Here is a 25,076-nt window from a genome sequence, read left to right as displayed (position 1 = left end):
GATAGTGATCCCGAGTTAGCTGGTTCAGTGAAGTCGTGTGAGGACATGTACACCTTGTTGATAGAAGAAAAGACCACATTGGAAACAGTAGCTACTTTGGAGACAAATGCTAAACTTCAGCAAGCACTTGATCCCATAGTGATCCCGAGTTAGCTGGTTCAGTGAAGTCGTGTGAGGACATGTACACCTTGTTGATAGAAGAAAAGACCACATTGGAAACAGTAGCTACTTTGGAGACAAATGCTAAACTTCAGCAAGCACTTGACAAGAAGAAACTTGGCTTGTTTGATAAATCCAGGACAAGTAAGCTTTGGATTTCTTACATGAACATGGTCAAATGTACACGAATGCTAATCGACGCCTATGTCTTCCATGACATCATAATGACATCACAGACGGTTTCTGATATGTTCATTTGGTGCATAGATACCATGTTTATATGTGTTTAATACATTTATAGTGTGTTAATTGAACTAAAAAAAAATTTGTGTACATTGAAAAATTTGGGGGGTCACCATTTTCAAATTATGTAAATTGACCACTTTCCCGGGGTCAGATTTTTGTAGACTTTTTTTTCTGGGGTATAGTACAACCTAATCATACACCTAGAACAAAAAAACCTTTTGTATAAATTTTTTTGGGGTCAAACCTTATATTGACCCGCCTACATGGATACTTTCGCTTAGAGCAGTGGTTCCCAACCGGGGTGCCGCGGCACCCTGGGGTGCCAATTTCCATGCTCAAGGGTGCCGCGAGATAATTGAGATATTGCAATACTGCGGCCCATAATCTGTGGTATGGCTTTGTTTTCTCGCCCAGGAAAAACAGCGTGAAGGATATTTTGACTCGTTGCTGTTCTTCCCATAAAAAGGTTTGAAACTCATCATTATTGCCAGGTTTCATGATTTTATTTTGCGAAGAAATCAAGAAATCCATTTTTATTGGACTCTCATATTGTTTTGAATCTTAAAGAAGAAGAAGAATTAATTGACATTCGTAACAATGAAAATTTTAAGCTGATGCATAAGCAGATGCCTCTCGACGAGTTCTGGATAAAAATTCAAAATGAATATCCTTGCTTTGGAAAGAAAGCTAATTTTGCTTGCTGCAGTTTTCCACGTCATACCTATGTGAAAGTGGATTTTCCGTATTAACGAACATAAAAACTAAAAAAACGAGAACGACTGCTTATAGTCGAGGAAGAAATGCGGGTGGCTTTATCGAATGTGCCCCCAGATATTAAGGGGCTTTGTGCAAGAAGTCAAGCCCAAATTTCACACTGACTTTTAAATAAATACATTTATTTATGCACACTATAGGCTACTGTACAACTCATTCTGTGTCATTTCATACAGTTATTTGAAATACAGAAACCTCATAAAATTGATCCAGTTTTGCCAGGGTGCTGCAAACTATTTATCTCTTTGATAGGGTGCCGCAAGGTCAAAAAGGTTGGGAACCACTGGCTTAGAGAAACAAAGCTTTGGTTGGAAGTCACAAAAGCCTATTTCCAGACAACAAAATCCTTCGTTTTTACATTGACGGTGGGATGGCGCAGCCGATAAGGCGCTCGCTTTCCAATCCTGCAATCCTGGTTCAACTCCCGGCTTAAGCTGGTTGTTGAAAAACACCGCTCACCTCTACCTAGGGTGTAATAATTAGGGTGAGCGTAGTGGCTGAAGGAAAGGTGGCCGAGAGAAAGGAACTGGCCACCCTACTCTCGTTAGTTCCGAAGGCTTAGTATAATGAGAACCTTATCTTCTCATCCCAGATGCTTGGATCAAGTATGGGACTAACCTTTACCTTTTTAACGTTTGCAGACGTTGAATCAATGTAAAAATGTAGGATTTTGTTTTCTGGGTATGACTTCATTCATAGCTACAAAAAATAACTATGCGCTGAAATGAACTGGTTGTAGTCGTAGCAAAAAATTCGGAGATTAAATTTTAAATTATTTATCAGTGTTTTTCTTCCTTCCAACTATTTTCTTTCTCTGCTGCTCTAGCAAAGACTCCAAATGGTCTGCTCTCTTCACAGCTCCTTCATATTGCTGCCGGATCTGTGAGATCGTCTCCTCCTTCTTGATGATGGCCTGTCTCACCCTGGAACATGATCAATTTGATCACCTTTAGCTGTACCACAAGGGTCACAATAGCTGCAGTTACCTGATTCATAGGGAAAATTGTCCTATGTTATTCACCTTTGATGGGTTTACGGCATTTGGCAGAGAAATAAAAATTTAATTATCCAGTTGAATTTTATTGATAACAATCACGTTGGATTGAATATTTATTCTCGGTCTGAAAAAGCTAGCTTCTTTGAGAGCTTATTCCTGGCAGTTTTGCATACTTGTAGAGGCTTTGAACCACTGATGCAGGACCGGTCACCAAGTTTGATAGAGCAAAACTTCCGATTGTTGAAGTTGTTAGGTGTTGTTGACGGGGAATTATTCCATCCACGAGGTAAGGATGAATGGAGAGCAGTCCTTAAAATGTGTTACACAAGCGCACACCCCTCGGGTCAAGTTCAAGAGCGCACCCTGGATCAGTAGTTTCATTCTTTTTCGTAGACTACGCCCCTTTCTTAAATATGGTTACCAGATTTCATCACAGATTACTTGAAAAGACGCTTATCGGTAAACCGGAATGCCAGTAGCTTAAGCACTAACTGTTAGCATAGTAACAAGTGTTGCAAATAATTTACCCTAAAAATATAGAACTTTTCCCTTGAGATAAGTTTACTCCAGATTAAGAATTGCTGCTCTGCTTTGGTGTTGAATCTTTATCCTCGGACTGACAGCCTTGATAGGTTACCCTCGTAGTTTCGCATTCTTGACGCAGAGCCAGTTACCGAGATTGGCAGAGTGAAATTTTCCGATTGTTGAAGTGTTGTTGCCGGGGAATTATACCATTCACTAGGTGCGGCTGAAGGGAGAGCAGTTCTGAAATGCGTTGCTCAAGCGCACACCCCGAAAGTCGAACCAGCGCCGCGTGATCTTCAGCCAGGCGCGTAACCACCCAGCTAAGGGAGCGGACCTCTAAATAAATAGAAGTAACGAAGTACTCAACCAACCTTTTGTGGACTTCTCCCAGCTCTTCTTCTTTTTCGTGATTTATCCTTTCAAGTTCCAACCTAAACGAAGTTGGAAAACTTGTTTTGTTAAGAAAAATAAGATGAACATTGAACATTTTCAAGTTGATTTCAGGAAAATATATCTTAAATAAAAGTATATCAGAAAAAGCAAGCAACATTACATGGTTCTGCAATGGCATAGTTCACATCAAAACAAGCTAATGCAAATTAAAAAAAAGAAAAGAAAAAAATGAATTATTAGATACAAGATTGAGTTCCTAAAGACGCAAGTTTAGCATTTTATTGCCAAATTTTTTGCTTTTCAACTAGCTTTCAACTCAGTGTATAAGTGAATGTAATACTATGTTATCGTCATCTTACTAATCATTAAGATAACGTTAATATTTAGCCTCAGCGTAGTGGTAGTACCTTTGTCTTGCCCGCATCTCGGACAATTCGGTCTTCATCCTCTTGTTCTCCTCGTCAGTGATCACCAGCCTATCAGCGAACTCCTGGCGGATGACGTCGCTGACGTTTCCTCGCTCTTCAACTAGTTTCTTTTTTATCTTGAGAGGATTTAAGAAGAGACGCATGGTTACTCGTTTTATCAAAATTACTCATCGACCAGCACTAGTTAGTTTCCTGGTTTGCAACAAAAGATACAAAGCAATGATGATGTATGCATACAGCTGCAAAACTTCGTTGAGTGCCAAGCAGAAACAAGATTCAGTACCAATTTTAAAACGTCTTTGGCATGACTCGACAGTCGACATGGCATATCAAAGACGCATGTCTACCGATTCAAAGGCATACACACTAACCACTAAGCCAGGGGTTCTTAAACTTCTTGGGTTGCGCCCCCCTTGACGTCTTTGTAAAACTTTGTGCCCTCGTTTCTAGTTTTAGCTAAAATTAAAGTCAAACTACATAAGTTTTGCATGTTTTAAATTGTATAACAAGCAAAGTTATTTTATATTTTTCATCGTACATCAATCAATAGGGTAAATAAAACACAATCTACTTTTCCTCGCATTAATGAGATGGAGATGCAGCTGCTTTTTCGAAGCCAGCAGTTTAATTCGTGACTTAGTTGAAGACAATGCACATTGCATGTCAGCCTTGTCAGGCTTACAGTCAAGTTTATTTCGAGCTTTTGTCTTCACGCTTGCAAGTTCAGAAAAGTCACTTTCATAAAAATTGTAACAAACAACTACTGTTATCAAACAATGGATTAAACAAAAACCGCAAAAATATACGCCGGGAGCTAAGGCCAAAACTATAGTCTACACATCACCAGTCAATAATCGTGACGCAATAAGGTGTTACCAACATTTCTGTTGTAGGGCCCACAATACAGTAGCATACTAGCAGGCTACAACAGCCTACCACGTACGCGCACTCCTTGGAGAAGCTTCACGGACCCCAAGGGGAGCGTGCCTCTCAGTTTAAAAACGACTGCACTAAGCCATCGACCCTTGTAATGCGATACAAAATATAAAAAAGAAGAATTTTGATGCTTTATCGGATGCCAGGTAGAAAGATTGAAGTTAAAGTATCCTGACACTTTTCAACTTCAAAATAAATGGCGAGGGACGCAAATTGGGTGACGAAAATTTCTGTTTTGCCTACATGTGTAGGAACGTTTCGCGAATAAAATGTGCCGACTTTGGCTAGTGTAATATGTTGGCATTTGGAGTTACATCTAAAAACCCGAAACTCTAATGCGCTGTCTTGAGCGGCAATGCACTCTGCCTACCTTGTTTGTGTCTATGACTTCTTGATCTTTCTGCTTGCATAGGCTTTGCAGACGCAAGTTTTCGCTTTCAATTTCATTGAATTCAGCTTTCATAGCGTTGTACTTCTCCTGGAGCAAAACAAACATTTTTCGTTACAACATATAGTCTTTTTAACACAGTGAATCAATGCAAAAAAGACTGATTTTCTGGCTGGAAATGGACCTCGCTTCTGAATGCACTGGAGGAAAAAATGTTGTTATTAAATCATTTTTACACTCTACCATATCAAGCAATCAAAAGTTGTAAAGCAATCTAAAAAACATTTAAACAAACCAAAACGCAAACGATAGAATGATAAACTTCTAGACATAATTTCACGTAATAAAAATGCAGATTGCCATGAAATCTACTTTGCGATAGTTTAGCTTGCAATCTTACAAATGCCGAATGCACGAATCTTTTCCTGAATTTTTTTAACTAACTTTTTTTTACTAATGAGTATAATATCATTATTCATTATATCATTGTAGTATAACAAATCCATCCAAATAGATTTTAAAAAGCCACATTTGCGTTATTAAAATCACTACATTTTACAAATATCATACCAAACCACGTAACTACTATGGTCTCGTAAAGTAAATTTTAATTATCTGACAATAAAATATCCAGCAAACGTGATTGGTAAAATCTAGAAAACTGATCGATTAACAAATCGATATTAACTAATTCACCTGCGTTTGCTTCTCTGACCTTTCAACTTCTCTCATCTCCGACTCGTACTTGTCCCGAATTCGCTTTATTCTATCGGGCAACAAGTGTGAGATGGGTACAAGGAATTAAATTATTTTTTTCCGTTACTTCAACATTTGTACCAAAACACACGAGAGGCAGGTTCAAAGTATAGTTAGAGCACAAAAGGTTAAAAGCAAGAGAACAATAAATTGAGTATAAGAACAACAATACTATCTGTCAATTAACACAGACATAAAAACATTAAAGATAAAAATAAATTAAAGCATATCTGATAGTGATGAAGTGCAGAGCATGTCAGAAATAAATGCGACAACTTCTAACACTTCCTTCCTTAAAAGGAGGAGTTGATTAAACTGTTTTCCATGCTCACGCTACTCGGAGCAAAATTATTATACAAGCTGCTATCTTCTTGCTTATGAGGCAAGCAATTCGGGTAACACCTTCAAACTGCTACAATCAGTGCATACTGCATAGTCTGTGTTAGTGCACTGGTACTTACCGGTTTTCGGTTGTTTTGTCCAGTTCTTCTCTCTGCTGATGCATGTCGTCTTCCAAACGCAATATGGCGGACTCTATTTCGCTATCTCGGTCACGCCTCACTGCCTCCTTCAGCTCTCTCTCTTTTTGCATCATAAAGGACTCCTAAGAAGATAAATTGGGATGACAGTTTAACAAAAACACCAGGCGTTTTATAAAATCTAATTAGATTTCCTGATTTACAAAGACAGGATGATTTTTGAAGGTGACGAAAAGAGAGAGAGAGAGAGAGGGAAAAGACGGAGGCTAAATGGAAAAGTGCTGTGGAGAGATAAATTACAGTGTTGGAGAGGAAAGATGCAGAAGAGTGTGATCAATGGAAGCTTTCGAGCAAAGGTCAATCCTTGTGTCAACTGGAAAACCGCCGTAAAAAGAGAAGATTTACTTTTAGTGCTTTCTCAATTCACTCACTTGCTTTTTCATGTAATTTTCCTGCCACGCTTGCTTCTCAATCTCCAGACGGTCGTTCAGGGATTTCATCTCCTCCTTATGACGTTTCAAAGCATCCTCCATGCTCTTCTCAAACTCGTCACGGAGCGTGGATGCTGCGATCCGACTATTTCCTGGGATGATAAACGTTTTAACAACATTGCTCAAAACGAAAGCAGAAAAAAGATAGAGAGTCGTCAAAGCGTAATAAAAACATTAGTTTTAATGATAATAATCGATAACGATGAGCATCATTTCCATATTTGTTCACATTTCAGGAGAGCTGGAATAGATTTACATTAAAAAAATATGTGTTATTCCATGTATTTACCAAACCACCTCTTTGAGCCAAGAATAGTATATCGGACCAGTGGCCGGTGGCAGACAAACAGTGCAAACATCAAAAGTGGCATAAACATCAATCTAGTTGACCTCTCGTTGCAGATGTTCTCAATGTTATTGTGTGTAGCAAGATGCTTCAAAGCAAAAATCTACAGCTCAGATGACGGTATTGCGGATCATTCTTACGACTGTTAACATACACATGAAACGATGTGTAGGTTTGTATAATATACAAACCAACTATTGTTTTGTTGTACAGGGAGCGTATAATTCCACAGCAATAGTTTCGTTAAAGTCAATTAACCCAGTGTGCAAAGGGAAGTTGAATGCTGTGCAGCGTACCTTCAATCTGCTCCTTGAGGTGCTCCAGTTCGTTTCTTTGCCTGCACAACATCAAGGAATATTCGTTGATATTCGCCGGTAGTTAGCTAGATGTAGCACATATTATACTTGCTCTACCTTTGCCGCATGTTTTCTGATGGCAAAACTGGTTGTATGTATATTGTATTTATATGTTACGTATGCTATTATATTGCATATGCCAAAGTAGTCGTCGAAAAGTGGAAGAATAATAAAACATAAATTAACGTATAGAAATTTCAAAACTGGAAAAATCGGAAGCGGAGAAAAACGAGAATATTCGTAATGTTATCTCATGAGCTCGTGTAGGAAAAAGAAATCATTTCCCGCGTCTAAATTGTTACGCATTACAGAGCTACAAAGCTTTGTTACATCGAAAATTTTAACTTACTTTGCGAAAAATGTTCGCATGTTTACAATACATCGTTGTGTCTTCATCAGAAATGATTTGGGACAAAACGATGCGTAAAAAACGTTCAAAAATTTGTTTAGTCGTTTATTTATGTACCGCGAAAATAAATTATGTTCAAACCTTTGATGTTACTGAATTTTGTATGTCTGTGGTACAACAATGCGAAGTCTATCATTGTACAGATTACTATAAAAAGCAACAAAAAGTATAAAAAAAATACGATGAATAACACAAAGAAGCATCAAATCATCACCTGGAAGCTTGTTGGCTCATCCGTTCTTTCTCTTCAGCAACTTCAGCAAAGAGCCGTTTCCTCTGTTGTTGCAAAGCTATCTCTTCTTGCTCCATCTGCTTCTCGTACCTGTCAATTCACCAGCTTGTCTTCAGACATCTCGTATTTACTTATCATTGCTCTCTAGTCTAGAGCAGGGGTCCGCAAATAGTGGGTCGCGATCCAAATTTGGGTCGCGAGAACATCCACTCTGGGTCGCAAAACAGTTTAAACTTACTATAAATATAACTTGTTTGGCAAAAATACATACAATCAATGTCAATCATATACTCTTTGATGCGCTCAGTTTCATACAACTTTGTACAAGAAAATTTATACTTTTAATGGTAGTACAGTTGTCTCCACTTATTAAACCTAATTTGGTCCATTCCAGAATTCCTGAATGTATAAGAGTGACAGAGAATCGTCCCCGTATTAACAGGCCCACCCGCCTAATCAGCCCAAAATCGTTTTACAGAATATCTGCAACAGTTACAATGGTGTGGAATAACTTATAATGGACTCTACTTAAGAAAGTAAGACTACAATGTTAAAGAGCAATATGGTAGTTGGCTAAAGAATCAGTACCATTAGAACATTGTTATTATTCATACACATTAAGCAAGGTGTGTGAATAAGAGTTGTTATATGCAGAGTTGAAAAAACAACAAAGAGAATAGTAACAACATTTTTCCACGCTACAAAAGCAGAAATTTTGGCAAACCAAACCCATCCCACCTCTGCCTCGCCATCTCCCGTTCCCTGGCACATGCAGCTTCCTTCTCACGCTCCAACTGCTCACGGAGTTCCTCGGTCTGTCGGATGTACCTCTGGCCAGCTCGCTCGTCGGACTAAAAAGATTTGAGTTGTGTTTGATTGAATGGTTTGGTTTTCGAGCAAGTCATGCATTGTCTTCAGAACATTTTGAAGAGTTAGAGGAGTTCTTCAGTTTTGTAGGAATTAGACTTCCTAGTTCTCATTATTCGACAATATTGTCATGACGTAAGTGGAGCAGATGGTGAAATATAAAATCAACAATGTGGAGTCTGTTACTAATCCAGGAATCAATGATTTACTCGTGCAAGTACATTAGTACAAGACCTAATAACATATGTTGGCATTCAATAACTTGCCAACCTCGGTGACCGGACCTGCGTCGGTGGTTCAAAGCCTATAAAGGTAAAGGTGAGTCCCATACTTGATCCAAACATCAAGGGATGAGAAGATAAGGTTCTCATTATACAAAGCCTTCAGCACTAACGAGAGTAGAGTGGCCAGTTCCTTTCTCTCGGCCGCCTTTCCTTCAGCAACTACGCCCACCCAATTTAGTACCAATCAAAGCCTATACAATATACAAGTATGTAAAACTGTCAAAACATTCTAAGTCTTACTGTCTCTTCAAGCAATTAGTTAACAATTAACTACTTTCTTCCAACCACATTTCTTAATTAATTAATTAAGAAACTTATGAGCGGGGACGCTGTTCATACAACGACATGATAATGATGATACGTCTCTTACTCTTAGCAGTTCAGCTTCGTGAATAGCTTTGACTTTCTTCATTTCTTCTTTATGTTTTCCAATCAATCTTTGAATTTCAGGCTCCAAGCCTTTCACGGTCATTTCCTGAAAACGTTCGATTTGTCAACCAAGAAATGTTAAACAAAAAGATAAAATACAAAAACACGAAAAAATCATTAAATCAATAAACAAGAAAGTTTGCAAGTATAATGATTATGAAGTTGTAGGCATTGAAGGAAGACAGCCCACAGTTGCCACATGATCTTAACCTGTTCAAACTTTGAACATTGTTTACAGCGTTTAGTGTCAAGGTGTACAGTCACTGTACAGTACACTGTACAGATTGGTTCATACATTGCTATCAGAATGTTTGCCACAGACATAACACGCAGCAAAGTTTTTTTTTAACACACAATTACATGTTTTTTTCTTCACGGTGGCTCTCCTCTTCATTCAAAACGGACTACGAGGAGTTTTGATTGACAATGTAACAATTAAATAGAAACAACTTCTTACTTTTATTTTCTTGGTCTTTTCGTCGATCCACTTTTCTCTTCGTAGTTTCTCAGCAGCAACAAGAATATCTTTGTTCTAAAAATAACTTACAATTAATTCTTATTGTCGCACAATACATGCGACACCCCCCAATTGTTGCATCCAGTGCGATTCCTCAAGGTTAAGGTCTATCAGGTGTAAGCCTAAAACTTTTGCAAACCCAAAAGAAAAGTGATGAATAAATTTTATCTCTTCCAATCAATATTGTTTATTTATCAAAAAAAAACGCAAAAGAAACATAAAACAAAAATACATACAATGTTTAAGTTTTGGACAGGTAGACAACAAAACGACCATGCGGTCAACTAGCAAGTTGCCACCTTAGAAAGAATAATTTAACCAAATCGGTTACAACCAAAAAGAAAAGATAAACAAGACCAATATTTAATAATAATGGGTGAGTTTCATTTATTTAACGTCTGATAAAGTTGAATATTGAATAACTACCAGCAAATACCTTTTTGACTTCGGTTTGGTGGTTCTCATTGAGTTCCTTAATTTTCTTTTGATACTTTCCGTCGATTTGCTTCATTTCAACAACCAACCTCTCACACTTTTCGTTGAGAGCTTTTTTATCGTCAATCAACTAAAAACATAGTGATGTTTTTTTATGTTAAATTAATTTTATGTCATTTTTTCTGAAAGTTTACAGTGCAAGCATCAACCTCAAATTGTGAAAGCCTTTTCGAAAACTTAGTAAAGCGATCTCGAGCACTCCCAGCGGAGTTAAGCTACCAACATAAGCTCTGAAAAAGGTATTGGCAGTTTCAAGGTGATGTGTTGTTGTCAATGTGCTATCTAATTTTCTTTTATCGGGGCTGAGTGAAAATCTGGTTCAGTCTCTCACTTCAAGAGCATGTAGATTGTAGAACTGGCACTACCCCAGCCAGCTAGCAAATCGTCTTTTTACACACAATCAAAGTAAAAGAAGACTGATTTGCTGACTAGAATCGTTTGGTTGGCTTACAAAAAAGTCCACTACATAGTCAATTAGTGAACAAGTAAATTTCACCTTTTTCACAGCTTCATCAAAGTTTCATTGGAATCAACTATTTTTACATTGGTTTCACATCTTGAAACATTGACGTTGAATCAATATAAACATTACTAATTCATTCGCAGTAACCATAATATGTTTGTTTTACTTGGTCAATGAAGGTCAGGTGTCTTTGGATGGTAGCTTCATATTGGTCTTTTTGTATTTTAAACCGATGATTGAATTCTAAGTCTTGTTCTTTGGCCTGTCTTGCGTTTAATTCTCTGTGCTGGACCTTGAAACACGTTTTAATAACGTTAAAAAATTGCATTTTTTAAACTTTAAGGTGGACTTGCGAACAAAATTAGTTGTATTTATATAGATAAAACTTATTTATTAAAGTTTCAGATAGATTTAATTTAATGTAAAAAGCTTTCGCGTGTTCGGAAGCAGTCGCGCAAGATTGCAATGACTTCGCTTTCAGAGAGCGGCTGATCAAAGAAATTACTGAACAAAAGCAAGAACTCACAAGTGCATCTTGTAGTAATTTTACACTTCTGGTCTTTTCTTCGAGGTTCAGCTTCAGCTTAAGCATTTCAGTGGTAACCTAACAAATAGTTGTGCTTTGTATTGGCGTGCATGTACAGGTAGAAAGCATTTCATATGACATCATAAAAAGCTCAAAAATTAGGTATGTTTGTCACAGTGTTTATCACAGTGCCATGAGAGATACAAAAATGGCATGGTTACATTCTCCATACGTCATCTTCTTACTTCTGTAGCAGCCTGTTCTGCTTGCATGATCTGCTGCGTCGAGTCTTTTTCTTCAATCAGTGTGACTGATTCAGTTTTTTCCACATGGTCAAGATAGCTGTTGATGCTGTGAAGCTTTGCTTCGGTCAGAAGTGAGTTTGGATCTGGAGCTAAAACGAACACAATTTCTTATCAACCAAGCAAGCTATTCACTGACACGACAAACAACAGACCCTGGTTTGATTCTAACACGAGCCACAAATAATCACTTTGGTTCAGCTCCCCTGTTAATAATTTTTCTGGAATAGCTTTTTTATTTGTGCGTCAGCCATACCTCAGCCGGGTGTGCAATGGTATCGGATTCGTATCAACACCAACCCTGTATTCAACCAACGATTCAACACCACCACTATCTTTACATCATATTAAGCAATATACAACCACTACTACACCAAATATCAAAGTAGTAGGGAGATCTTTTGGTAGAAGTTTTCCTATTTAGATTTGAGAATCAAAATTGGTATTTTCCAGAATTAAAACCCTAGGTAATAGTTCTAGGTCAATGATACCACAACTCACAAATCAAATGGCAAAGGACAAATTCATACACTAAGCACTAATGGAAGCTTTACAAACAGCCCGTGCTTACTTGGGGCAACAATGGTCGAGTGGGTTTTCTCTGAAGCTTTCGAGAAGTTTGATTGTAATTCCGTTTGCAAATCTTCAATCCACGCTAGCTTGTCGTCCAAACCCTGCACAAATGCACATGCAATGAGACTGGCTTGAAGACTGACATGGAGAGAATTGATTTCCGAAAGTCAGAAGGAGTAAACATTATAAACAAGAGTAGAAGAAAACCGCCGATTAAATAGACACCCAAAAATACACTAGCAACAACACTTCAATCACAAGTAAAATTGTTATACTGTCAACATCGGTGACCAGGGCTGTGTCGATGGTTCAAAGCATCTGCAGTCTACATTTACAAGCATCTCAAAACCAGGGTTACGCTTCCAAAGAGGCTTACTAAAATTGAAGAAAAAGACTCCCACAACCAATGACAATTACCCATCATTTACAAAACGTACACTTTTGGGCTTTTCAAGCTGGACTGGCTCCTCTTCCAATTGCTTGATTGTTTCAAGAACATCATCCAAGGTGGTGCGAGAAGGTAGCGTGTCTTTGGGAGCTATCGAACCATCGATCTCTGTATACGATTCACCATCAGTGTGAGTGGGAGGTTCGCTGCTAATGAAAACACTTCAATTAAAACAAAACTCATAAACTTTGTACAACCCAAACAGCAAATCAGTCGTTTTTTACATTGATTCAAAGTCTGCAGACGTTGAATCAATGTAAAAAATGACTGATTTTCTGACGGGAACTTCCTTGAGAGCAACGATGCAGATAAGAAAATAAATTTTTAATCAAAATTCTTTAAAAAAAAATTTCTCCAATAACACCTTTCTGTTTCTGTGAACTAACTCAGCAAACTGTCTACTTGAAGCGGTTGCTGCCTCGTTTATCATTAGTATAAGCCTTGTTAATCACTTAACAAACAGTTTACCAGCCTCATTTTTAATCATAAATCGATTTCGACATCACAGCATCCTCGGTTTGATCATGCCAAGAGCTTCCATTAGTGGCAAATTACACCAGTCAGTAGCGACAGAGTATTTTTAATTACGTCGTATGCTACTGTATTACAGTTATGGACGCTCTTGGCTTACGCTGATTGAGCACTTTACTGGAGGTACTTTCCTGTTGCATTGCGAAAAGCTCACTGCTTGCAATTTGAGCACTTTGGCAAGGTTGGCGAATGTACCGTTTGGTGGCTCTTTACGTACCACAAATGGAAAATCGCTACACGGGGTCATATACATTCGTGGCCATATCCGGTACTTCTTTCGTATGACACAAAAAAAAAATCGAATTTCAGGACAGTTGATGAAAAGTCAGGTGAATGTAGCTTCGTCCAGTGCTGCTATGTCATGCATTCCATATGGTGCCTTGTAAATTGGACATTCCAGAATGACATGGTTAGCAGATACGTAATGCACCGACGAGGCCAGAAAAAAAGGCGGTAACGGTGTGCCACTGTCTGCAGTTACACTTCTACATTATGTTGAAAGAAATTACCACAAACCTTTTCGGTGCAACTGAGGCTTCTGGCTCGGTATTGGAGCGGGAACTCTAAACAACCAAATATCAGTTTTTGAACATCAAATAAGTCAACAAACATAACTCTGTGATTAGTTTGAATAAAAACAAATTGCATAAAGTTGTTTAATTTGGTGTCTCTAGGGATAGGCCATAGGTCCACTGAGACAAAAAAATGATAACCGCTGATAAAAACAACAGGTGTTTTAATATACGTTGAATAGAAATTTGTTAAACTTACCGAGAATATTGCTTCCACGGCATCTTCATTCTTGTTCTGAAGGTTCTTCTGCTTCTTCCCTGACACAGAAGATGCTCGTGAAGATGTTCTAGATCTCATAGTTGACTTAGTTTCAATTTTCCTCTTCACCCTCTCCACTTCCTCTTCCGCGATCTTCCTCGCTCTTTCTTTCTCTGCCTCCCGTTTTTCTTGCAACTCCTAAAAATACTTTGTTTGCTCAACAAAGATCAAGAAAAGAGAACAAATGTCTTCTGACAGGTGTCAATCTCACAATCATGCTGATATAAAGCAGTGACCTAGTTAGAAAGACAATTTTAGGGGAAAAAAGCAACTGTTGGGGGGGGGGAACAAACGTCATTCAACATGAATTACAATCGTATGAAAACGTTGTAATCGTACTAAAACATTTTTGGGGCAAGATGAAATTTTGGGGAGCACCTGCCCTACCAAAAACTTTGCATACCTTTTCAAACTAATAGGGTTAGAACTGTTGTTCGAATTGGGGGTGTAAATTTAAATGAAAATAGCAAAATCAAACAGATGGTTCAGTGCCCAAACCTTGATCGCTTGCTTTCTCGCTTCTCTCGCACGCTGCTCTCTTTGCTTCTTCTTTTCCTCCTCAGAGCGCTGGCTAAGGTTTAGTGATTCTCTCATAAAGTTGGTTTCCAGTTCCTTTAAAAAAGGAAATTATATATTTTTTCATAAAAAAGAATGAAGTCAAAACCTAAAAAAAAACTGATGTCAATGACATTTGAACGTCAGTGTTGCCGGCAGGACCAGAAGCAGCATATGCTGAGAATCCTGAGATCTATAGAGACGCGGTAGCTAAAGTTATCGGGTAACACAATAAAGAGATTCAAATCAGACGGTTTACCTTCGTGGCAAAATGCCAGGAAAATAGCCTAAAACAGCTAAAAATTCAAATTTTTTAAACCACACATCAAACACCCAAATACATTTGTGCATGACGCACGAGAGCTACCAAACTGAAGCTGCATCAGCTGTGACATCTACATAAGATCTCCTTTCTTAACTTGTCAGGTTCACTAAGTCTTTATCCTGCCTTTAATTTTTGGCACCGGAACAAGCCTTCAGCTTTAAACTGACAGTCCCATTAGACGTCCATGTTGGCCGAGCAAAAATACATATCAGAATGGTATGCTGTAGCAGACTATGTATTTCAGAAATGTCATATTTATTATTCAACCACCACGTAAAAACCACCAGTAGAAATTCGGATTTTCTCAGAGATGAAAAAGCATAAAGAGAAGTTATGCCAACTAGTTTACTTTTTTTTTGCTAAAAAGTAGACTTCTGTAGAGTTCACACGAGTGGTAGTTTCCACGATTGGAATCTTTTTAAACCTTTCCGTAAGCTTGTCATATCACATATTTGACGCCATAAATTGATTGAATCTTTATCTTCAAGTTGAGAAAGCTTCTTTGAGAGCTTAAACCTGGCAGTTTCGCATACTTGTAGTTGCAGACGTAGGGTCGGTCACCGAGTTTTGACAGAGTTAGGTTTCCGATTGTCGAAGTGTTGTTGTCTGTAAATCATTCCATCCACTGGGTACCGCTGAATAAAGAGTTTTCCTTGAAGTGCGTTGCTCAAGCATACACCTCGAGAATCGAACCAGCGTCGCGAGAATCGAACCAGCGCCGCTTGATCTTAAAATTTCTTCGTTCGTAAAGTCAGAAGGTTAGCCAACTGAGCTATCGGGGCGGCGTGAATTGCTTGAAGTGATTTCTTCAAAGGTCTCATTGCAAAGCATGCTAACAGTGAATATAGTGACCATCCAACGAAGACTTACTTCCTTCTTTTGAGTGAGCATTCTTTTCATAACAGCTTCGTTTCTTTTTCGCCTAGCGAAGTGACGCCGATACCAAACCTGAATCTTGCGAGCGGAGGTTTTCCTCTGAGAAAAAGTTTTAAAAGGAAACACTGAAAATTTTAAACACGCGTTTTATTTTCATTAGGGTGTTGCGTTTTTCAAAAAATTTTTGAATCTCTTTTTGGAAGTATGATTTTCTGACCGGAAATGGCGTGAAACGACACCAGAAGAAAAAATTTTATGTTTTAGGTGTCCCACGCTCACCCTGAAAATTTTGCGTTTTGCCGCAAATGAACATATTTCAAACGCAAGCAATTTCTACGTTTTACATCATAACGGCACCATGTTGGGTATCATTTTGATCAGAATTTTATGGAGAACATCACTAAACTATCAAAAGTTAATTTTCTGCAAGAATGTAAAAATTGAAAATTTGGCCTGGCGTAATATTTTGACAAAAATCCATTCAAAAAAGGTGGAAAAATTGGAAAATTAGACACAAAATGTTTTGAAACATATGGTATACACAATACTACAATAGTCTTATCAGTTAAATGCCAAACAGTGTCAAAACTAAGTGTCAAAAGTCATTGGGCTTGTCAATCATCCTTGAAAATCAGGGTCTGCTACTATTCGGTGAGTTCCTAACCTCTAACCCCTAACTCCTAACCCCTAACCCTAAAACGGCAATGATAATTAGGCTACGGTACACAATAATTTAAAAAAAAAATTGAAAAAATCCCCCGTTAAGGGATCGGACTCACCGAATCGGACTCACCGAAACGGGCCATTCCGTGAAAATCACCATCCCATCCGAAACTTTGAAGCTATCCAACTCTTGCATCATGGGCCAATCTAATTGATGTTTGCTGGTACACCTTCTCTTTTTTCTTTCTTAGTGTCAAAACTGTGTCGTCGTCGTAGTGTGAGCGTCTGGGGCCGAGGGTCTATCCTTTTACCACCCCAGATTCACCATGTTTCCGGACTACACTGGAAGGCTACTAGAGAGCAGCCAGTCTTTGGTTTCATCATCCATGACACCCAGACCTTCCACTCCGTTAGGTGGCTTGAAGATGGAGCAGTCATTGATGATGTGGTCTGCGGTCTGTTCCTTGGCACCACATTCACAGGAGGAGGAAGAGGCCATTTCCCATTGGTGCACGGTTGAGCGGAAAAGCCCGACGCCCGTATGGAGACGGTTGAGGCTAGGGACGGTACATTACGGGACGCGCAACTCCGTTGTTCCTTCAACATTAGAAGGGTCAATTGCCAATTTGACATTTTTTTTACGCTTTACTGCTGGCTTGCTTTCAACTAAAAACCTTAAATTACTTTAAAACCAACTTCGCTCTTCCTATATAACCCATAAAAAGTAAAATATTTTGTAAATTACAAAAAAACGTAACCCTTCTAGTGTTGCGGATAAGCCAAAAGCGGATGAAGTTTCGCATCCATATGATCTACAATTCCTAGGTTGAGGCGCACCCATGCCTGTCTTGGTAGTGTTAGTTAGATGGGGCGCGTGTGTCGGCGTCGGGGATGAACGAATAGAGTCTGGTGGCGGTTGACTTCCATTCAGAACTCCATTTATGGTCCGCCCAAGCAGCCGCAGAGATGTCTTGTACATCAGCTTCGTTGATAAGTTGAGCGGCTGGCACGAATGGGTGTCTTGATTTTAGTCGACGGGGGTGCTCGTTTGGGAGAGCAGAGATCTTGTAGTGGAGAAGGTAGTTAGGCTCCAGTGCCCGTCGACCGAGGGACAGAGTGGCTTCTTCGCGACGAAGCTCAGTGGGTTGGATGCCAGCGAGAATGGAGAGATAGTCCAATGGTGTGGGACGCAGGCATCCGGTCACTGTGCGCTGTTTATGGCAGTGTCGATGTTATAGCAGTGAGCACTGCGGCACCAAACAGGTGCACAGTACTCTGCTGAAGAGTAGACAAGGGCTAAGGCTGCTATACGCACAGTGTCAGCCCTCGCCCCCCAGCTAGAGCTTGCCAGGCGCTTGAGTAGCGCAGCGTGGGATGTGAGTTTTTTACGCAGTAACACCAAATGGTGGCGGTATGTGAGCGATCTGTCCAGTGTCACCCTAAGATATCTTGGTTCGGGGCAGAAGGACAGAGATTTTCCGTTGTTCTGGACGTGTAGCTCCCGATCCGGAATGGCCCGTTTCGGTGAGTCCGATCCCTTAACGGGAGATTTTTTCAATTCTTTTTTTAAATTATCGGGTACCGTAGCCTAATTATCATTGCCGTTTTAGGGTTAGGGGTTAGAGGTTAGGAACTCACCGAATCAGACTCACCGAATCAGACTCACCGAATCGGACTCACCGAATAGTAGCAGACCCCTCACGATCAGCTTCCCGATTATGGAGGTGGAAAGCTGCTGCAACAGTTTTGGTTTCTCTGAGTTTCAGGCGCCAGTTCTGGAGATAGGCTGAGAGAGTTTTCATGTCCTGGCTCAAGGTGTCTTCTAGATTTTCCCACAACTTTGTGGAGTGGAGAATTGCCAGGTCGTCCGCATAAGCATATTTTGCGGAGACCGTAGTTGGCAGGTCGTGGGTGTAGATGTTGAAAAGAAGTGGGGCCAGGACCGATCCCTGCTGTGGGACGCCGTTTTTCAGGCGAGGTTTGTTTGCTCTCCTTGTTTGTCACTACGCCAGCCTAATGATCGGGTGTCCATCAAAAACAACCAGATGGCGAATGAGAGGCTGATTGGCAACATCACCAGATGTTTGAATAACCGAAAGGTTGAAGACAGTAACGATGCAATGTCAGACGACAAAATAAAAGAAACTGATGACAAAATACGAGCTTATGTCACATCAATATGTTTGGATATCACACAGTTTTGACACTTCAAAGAAAAAGAAAAGGTGTACCAGCAAACATCAACTAGATTGGCCCATGATACAAGAGTTGGATAGCTTCAAAGTTTCGGATGAGATGGTGATTTTCAAGGATGATTGACAAGCCCAATGACTTTTGACACTTAGTTTTGACACTGTTTGGCATTTAACTGATAAGACTATTGTAGTATTGTGTATACCGTATGTTTCAAAACATATTGTGTCTAATTTTCCAATTTTTCCACCTTTTTCGAATGGATTTTTGTCAAAATATTACGCCAGGCCAAATTTTCAATTTTTACGTTCTTGCAGAAAATTAACTTTTGATAGTTTAGTGATGTTCTCCATAAAATTCTGATCAAAATGATACCCAACATGGTGTGGTTATGATGTAAAATGTAGAAATTGCATGCGTTTGAAAATATGTTCATTTGCGGCAAAATGCAAAATTTTCAGGGTGAGCGTGGGACACCTAAACCTTAAAATTTTTCAAAATTTTTTTTTTTGGTGTCGTTTTACACCATTTCCGGTCAGAAAATCATATTTTCAACATAGGTTGTAAAATTTGCAACACCCTAATTTTCATATTTGAGTGGAATTTTTGCAATAAGTTTGACGCTATACCAACCATGGAAAAACAAAAAATGTGAAATTTTGTTACGTTCTTCTGACGTAGATAAACCCAATAATAATGTTATAAATGATAATAATTTGCATTTTGTAACATTTTTACATTATCTTGTACTATTGTTTCTTAGCACCAAGATAGCCTTATTAAAAGCTTTTTTTGACCATACTGTTGTTTCCACTGATACATAAATTACGTGCTTTACTATTATAATCAAGGTTCTTTACCCGAATTTCTTCCACATGACCTTCCAACAAAGAATTGGTGGACTCTGTTCTAAAAAGAAGTGGGGATGTTGACTCGGCCCTGGCAGAGATGGTGATGGGTGCTTTGGGCGATGCAATAGATGACCCCCTGTCACTGGAATCGTCTTTGTTGGATTCCACAATAGACTGAGTGGGCGACTCCGGCGTGTCTTTATATTTATTCATGTTGCTATCAAAAAATCAGATTGAGTGAGGTATTTATGCGCAATTTTTGCAAATGGCGTAGGCCTACTTGGCGTAGTAATAGAACGATATTATTCAGCAAATTGTACACCAGCAAGTGTAGAATAAACTGAAGCAACATCCACTGTGAATGCAAAGTATGAAGCAAGTGAACTTTAAATAGTTTGTTTAAAATCATGGTTTCGTCAAATTCAAATCACATTTCGTTGAATTGATAATAATCTTGCATAATGCGTCGCTATAACACTGCCAAATGTCTACGATAATAAATTTCGACAATGCATAAACGACATTCCGCTAACCGACCCAATCAGTGCAAACGCTCATTAGCAACTTCTAGCGGGAGCAAAGTATCGTGCAATTTTAGTCAAAACTTGTTGGCAATACAAAGACAAGGGGTAGAATAATACTGAACTGTCCTCAAGGAGAGAAAAGTAACCAAAATCATGAATTAACTGGATAGATGACGACAATAATCAGTGGTTCTCAACAAGGACAGTCTTACTTGAGATAAGATTTGAGGTAATTGACATCCGCGTCTCCAGAGCCACTGTGTCGAGATAGCATGCTAAGTGATAAATCTTCAGTCTCCCTATGGGAGAAATCCATCCTGAAAATTAGTTAACGCAATTACATACGGTATATATGTCATTAGACTAGTAAAATAAAAGTAAAGGCATGAGTACATATAATTGGAAGGTTAACTGAAGAACGGACAAGTTGCAACTCCAAAACTAAAGTATATACTATATATCCTTCATAAATATCCCGATGACCACTCACATTGAACTTTTAGAGGAAAACTGTCCATCGGAGCAGTCGCTTCTTGCACTGTATGGGATAGAAAAAAACCTTTCCTCGTAGTGCTTTGATTTCTAAGTGAAAATGTAAAAAAATAAACATGAGGCATCTATAGGCTAAGTGATGTCATCAAAGTTGCAACAACTGCTTGTAACAGATAGGCATCAATGTAGTAGTCCAGTTTTAATAAAAATAAAAATGTAATAATAATCAATAATAAATAAAAGTGTGTGATAATATAAATAGTAGGAAAAAGAGGCCTCCAAAGGTATTTTGAGAAACTATAGAAAATAATATTTTTTACACCTTGAAAGCGTTTTTTGAATCAGTGCCTTAATATAGTGGCTTAATATACGACTCAACCTCATTAACCCAGGAGACAGTAGTAAAAACTAAATAAGGCTGTCCACCAAGCATTTACTTCAACAACATGATACGCCCTTCTGGTGTGCGCTAAGTAAAAAAAGAGATAATCTGCATTTATTCCGACGTTTCATCAAGAAGTGAGTCAGGTTGACGAAAAAATTGGCCTAAATGCGGATTATCACACGATACAGCTTGTGATAGTTCAGCATCAAGTTTACACCAGAAGAGAATATCCTGATATTGAAGGAGACAGTAGACTGAAATAAAAATACACAATCTATTGATTAACGTTTTACAACGTTTGCGGGTATCAAATGAAATATCTCCAAACAACAACAACAGGTTCAACTTAATTTTTCCATGTAACACAGAATATATCAAGAGACAAGAATTAGTACATCGAAAATGATTTTCTCTGGGCAAAAAATCTCATCAATAACAAAGCTCATTCCACATTATAAGAGAAATCGCATAAAATATAGAATACAAAAACGAAAAGAACAAACCAATTGAAGATTTAAACTTTTTCACCTTTTCCTTGAAACTATTATCATGTTTTAGTTTGGCTTTGGATTTTGATTTGGTCCTCAGCGAAGACTGCTGGAAAATTGAATCCAGCAAGTCATGTGGTTCGATTAGATTTGTCTGTTTAGGCTGTTCCTTTGCTTTAGTGGGAAAAGACATAGCAAGTTGTGGCTGGAATGGTTCTAAAAGATAAATAAACAATGACGAATTTTCAATCACATAGTCTAGTGACCACATTTGTAATTGAAATGAAAATGGTCAAAATAAAAATGTACATACTTCATGACATAACAAAAATTAGTCGCAAATACAATTCATTCATAGCTTGTCACGCCAGTGTCGGAGCCAGGTAAGAGCATTGTTTGTGATGTTTTTGAGGTCGTTGTCATCACAAGAAGGGCTAAGGGGGTAGTTGGTGAGGATGTGCTTCATCGTCTGATTGTCTAGGCCGCAATCACACGTTGGGTCAGGAGTCATCTTCCATCGGAAAACATTGCTTTTATTTCTCACGACTCCACAGCGGGCTCTATTTAAGCAGCACCACTCTCTTCTCTCAAGGGTGGGAGTTTGTTGGAGACTTTCGGAAGGACTTGGGATGGCAGGATGTTGTGTCCTAACGGGCTCAAATGCAATGAAAATTTGGAATAAAATATCAAAAGTGATCAAATAAACACCATATGTGAGATTTTGAAATTCAAATAAGAATTAATTTATATACATATTTTTATAGAAGTGGTATAACATGTACCACAACCCGGTTCTTGCAACTGCCTATCTTTTACGTGCATCTGTAAATTGGAGTTGGGTTATACCTAAGGTCAGAGCATTCAGTAATATTATTTTTGATGCTTACCGTATATCCTTCTTTAGTGCATCTCTGATGTGCCAAAAGCAGATACATTAGTTTTTTTTTGCGTTGTTCTTTTACTCTATTGCCACTGACAGTTATTGCAATGCCTGAGAAACCTATTATGTTGGTCCTCCATTTTAATTTATATTTGAGTTTAAAATCTTTGAATATTGCTACTTGTAGTGCTTTTTATTCGAGCTGCCATCTTGTCGAGCCCTGTTATTACGTAAAGTAAAGGCGAAAGGGGGTCCCAATCCCATACTTGATTCAAGTGTTGGCTATGAGAAGATAAGGAAGGTTCTCATTGTACTAAGCCTTTGGCACTAAGGAGAGCAGGTTGACCAGTTCCTTTCTCTCGGCCGCCTTTACTTCAGCAACTACACCCTAGGTAGAGGTGAGCGATGTTTTCAACAACCATCTGAAGCCGGGAGTCGAACCAGGTATGCATAATTACAAAGCCAACGCCTTATCCGTTGCGCCATCCAACCCACTACATAACTACACACAACGCCTTATCCGTTGCGCCACTACCGCACCACGTAAGCTATAGGTAATTGTTTTCTGCTATTAGCATTTTAAGGAGATTCGCCAATAAAATTAAATAAAGTTAACTGAAATTATGAAATGAAAGGAACCAACTGTAGCCACAAAAAGAACTTTTTAGTTCAATATTACTATACACTGCTTATATGATCACAAACAACATTCAACCAAAAACTAAACAAATCTTTTTCAAAATTGTTATCGTAAACTAGAAGAACTAAAAACTTAATATTAGTTTACACACTTGAGGTTTCAACAATAGTAACGGTACCGGTAACATAAATAAATAATGATATCATATAGAATGCACTGAAATATTAAACAACACAAAGCATCTTTATTGTGATACAATAGTATTAACATTTATGACAGGATATTTCAGGGCTGCATGTTGCTTTAGCATTGACCTGGCCTTCTGGGGTCCTCAAAACTGTTTCATCATACCCTTGTCAGAGTGATGATGATGTGGTTTTGGCCGTGAAGGGTTGGGACCTGATCTACAAAATAGAAGTTTATACAGTAGCCTACACTGCACCTTTCACGACTTGATGCTTCTTTGTTGAATGAGATGATGACTTTGTAGTTTTATGTGATGTTAATCGTGTGGATTTATTGTGGACATTCTGGTTAGACCTCGATGAAGAACTGTTCCTTGAAGAAGTTGACCTGAAACATTGTAAGAACATCAAAATTGAAGACAAAGCTATGTGACTATATAGTTTAAGTTATTTTGGAGGTCTCAATGGCTGGCGTGGAAGCTACACCATTCTGGTTAGCGAAGCGTCACTGCAGCTCGCTGTGCTAGTGAGTAATCAGCCTTGTGCTGATAGCCGGGAAGAACGCCTTTCTTCACATTGACTATATAGTGTTGCATATCTGCTACCGTAGGCTACTACAATATTGATCCTTGCATCTAGAAGATTGTACTGTATGTTGCCGCAATGACATGAAGTGAACCTATTATAAAAAGGGTTGGTAATATTTCAGAAATGAAAGGCTCGTTCCAGCTAAGATACATATAACTATGCATTTATATTATCATGAATAAGATTAGTGCTGTGTCAGAAAACGATTGGCTAATCTACTATACACAAAATATTATACAATATGATTGGCAAACTAACATCAAAGGTCAGTTGGTCGTTAAAGCAATAAATCAAGCTACAAGTGCTGCAAAAGCATTGTATATATCTCTTGAAGTAATTTACATAATTGTACCTTGCAGATGATGGCTTTGACCTACGAGTAGGTGACACTTGTGATCCACTTAAACTTAAATCAACAGGCATGTCATGAAAAGAATAGTTTCCTGACATTTTTTTTCTCACTATATATTTCCTAGAAGTAGTCACATACCTTGGAACATCTGGAACAACAATGTAATCAAAGTACGGTACACAATCAAGAAAGCTGGCCTACTTTACAAGTATATATTTTTTAGCTAGCATGTGCATTGTGCAAGCATTCACATTTTTCTGCTAAACTGTTTTTTTGTTGATTATTGTTGTGTTAATACATTTGTCCAGCGCATGAAATCTCAACATTCTTTTTCCCGCCATACTGCAACTTCCACATTTCCGAAGATTAAAATAATGAATGGAAAGAAGTTACGAGACCAATTAAATTCACAGTCCTTCCCAATACCAATATACCACCTGGAGCAGAACTGTCTTGGAAGGAAAATATAGGTGAAGCTCAGTCGCGTGCAAACTGGGTTGGGTCAGTTCAATGGGGTCTCGCTGTCAAAAGCTGCTGTTCATTTGACAAAAATTATTTCAGCAGATTATATATACTAGTACTATTGAAACAACAAAACATGCTAGTAACACTCCGTGACAGTAACACTCAGTAACATCCGCGCAACACACTATTGAACAAAATTCTTTGCATCTAACATTTCAAACCATGCTATGATTGAAAATTTCAATCATTGAAAATTTCAATCATCATTATAGGATATGTTGCATTGACCTCTCAGCTAAGAAAATTGTTTGTGTATATATGTTGATTCAACGTCTGCAAATGTTGTAAAATGAATGTATTTAAACTAAATCAGATGTGGCATCACTAACGCATAAAATCTAGAAAAAAGTCTATTATGCCAGGAAGGATCAGA

The 25,076-nt window shown here is 38.5% G+C and overlaps 1 protein-coding gene across 1 annotated transcript; it reads right to left on the bottom strand.

Moving 5' to 3' along the window:
- Positions 1 to 1,112: 1,112 nt before the first annotated feature.
- Positions 1,113 to 24,277, bottom strand: LOC145766713 (centrosomal protein of 131 kDa-like). Its single transcript, XM_082578421.1, has 28 exons — positions 24,179 to 24,277; positions 23,496 to 23,626; positions 21,574 to 21,749; positions 20,659 to 20,750; positions 20,381 to 20,485; positions 19,623 to 19,861; positions 15,932 to 16,062; positions 14,680 to 14,793; positions 14,122 to 14,319; positions 13,867 to 13,913; positions 12,809 to 12,968; positions 12,370 to 12,472; positions 11,742 to 11,890; positions 11,497 to 11,574; positions 11,137 to 11,262; positions 10,449 to 10,577; positions 9,953 to 10,027; positions 9,437 to 9,541; positions 8,654 to 8,766; positions 7,898 to 8,005; positions 7,215 to 7,255; positions 6,513 to 6,664; positions 6,064 to 6,206; positions 5,543 to 5,612; positions 4,829 to 4,936; positions 3,502 to 3,638; positions 3,073 to 3,132; positions 1,113 to 2,102 (listed from the first exon to the last, which is right to left on the bottom strand). The coding sequence occupies exons 1-28, from the start codon at positions 24,274 to 24,276 to the stop codon at positions 1,952 to 1,954; spliced, it is 3,339 nt and encodes a 1,112-aa protein (XP_082434547.1). The 5' UTR covers position 24,277; the 3' UTR covers positions 1,113 to 1,951.
- Between the last annotated feature and the right edge of the window lie 799 nt (positions 24,278 to 25,076).

This window comes from Aplidium turbinatum, chromosome 3 (assembly GCF_918807975.1).
Source record: "Aplidium turbinatum chromosome 3, kaAplTurb1.1, whole genome shotgun sequence".
In the NCBI taxonomy this organism is placed as follows: Eukaryota; Metazoa; Chordata; class Ascidiacea; order Aplousobranchia; family Polyclinidae; genus Aplidium; species Aplidium turbinatum.
This window is presented reverse-complemented; position numbering and strand designations above follow the sequence as displayed.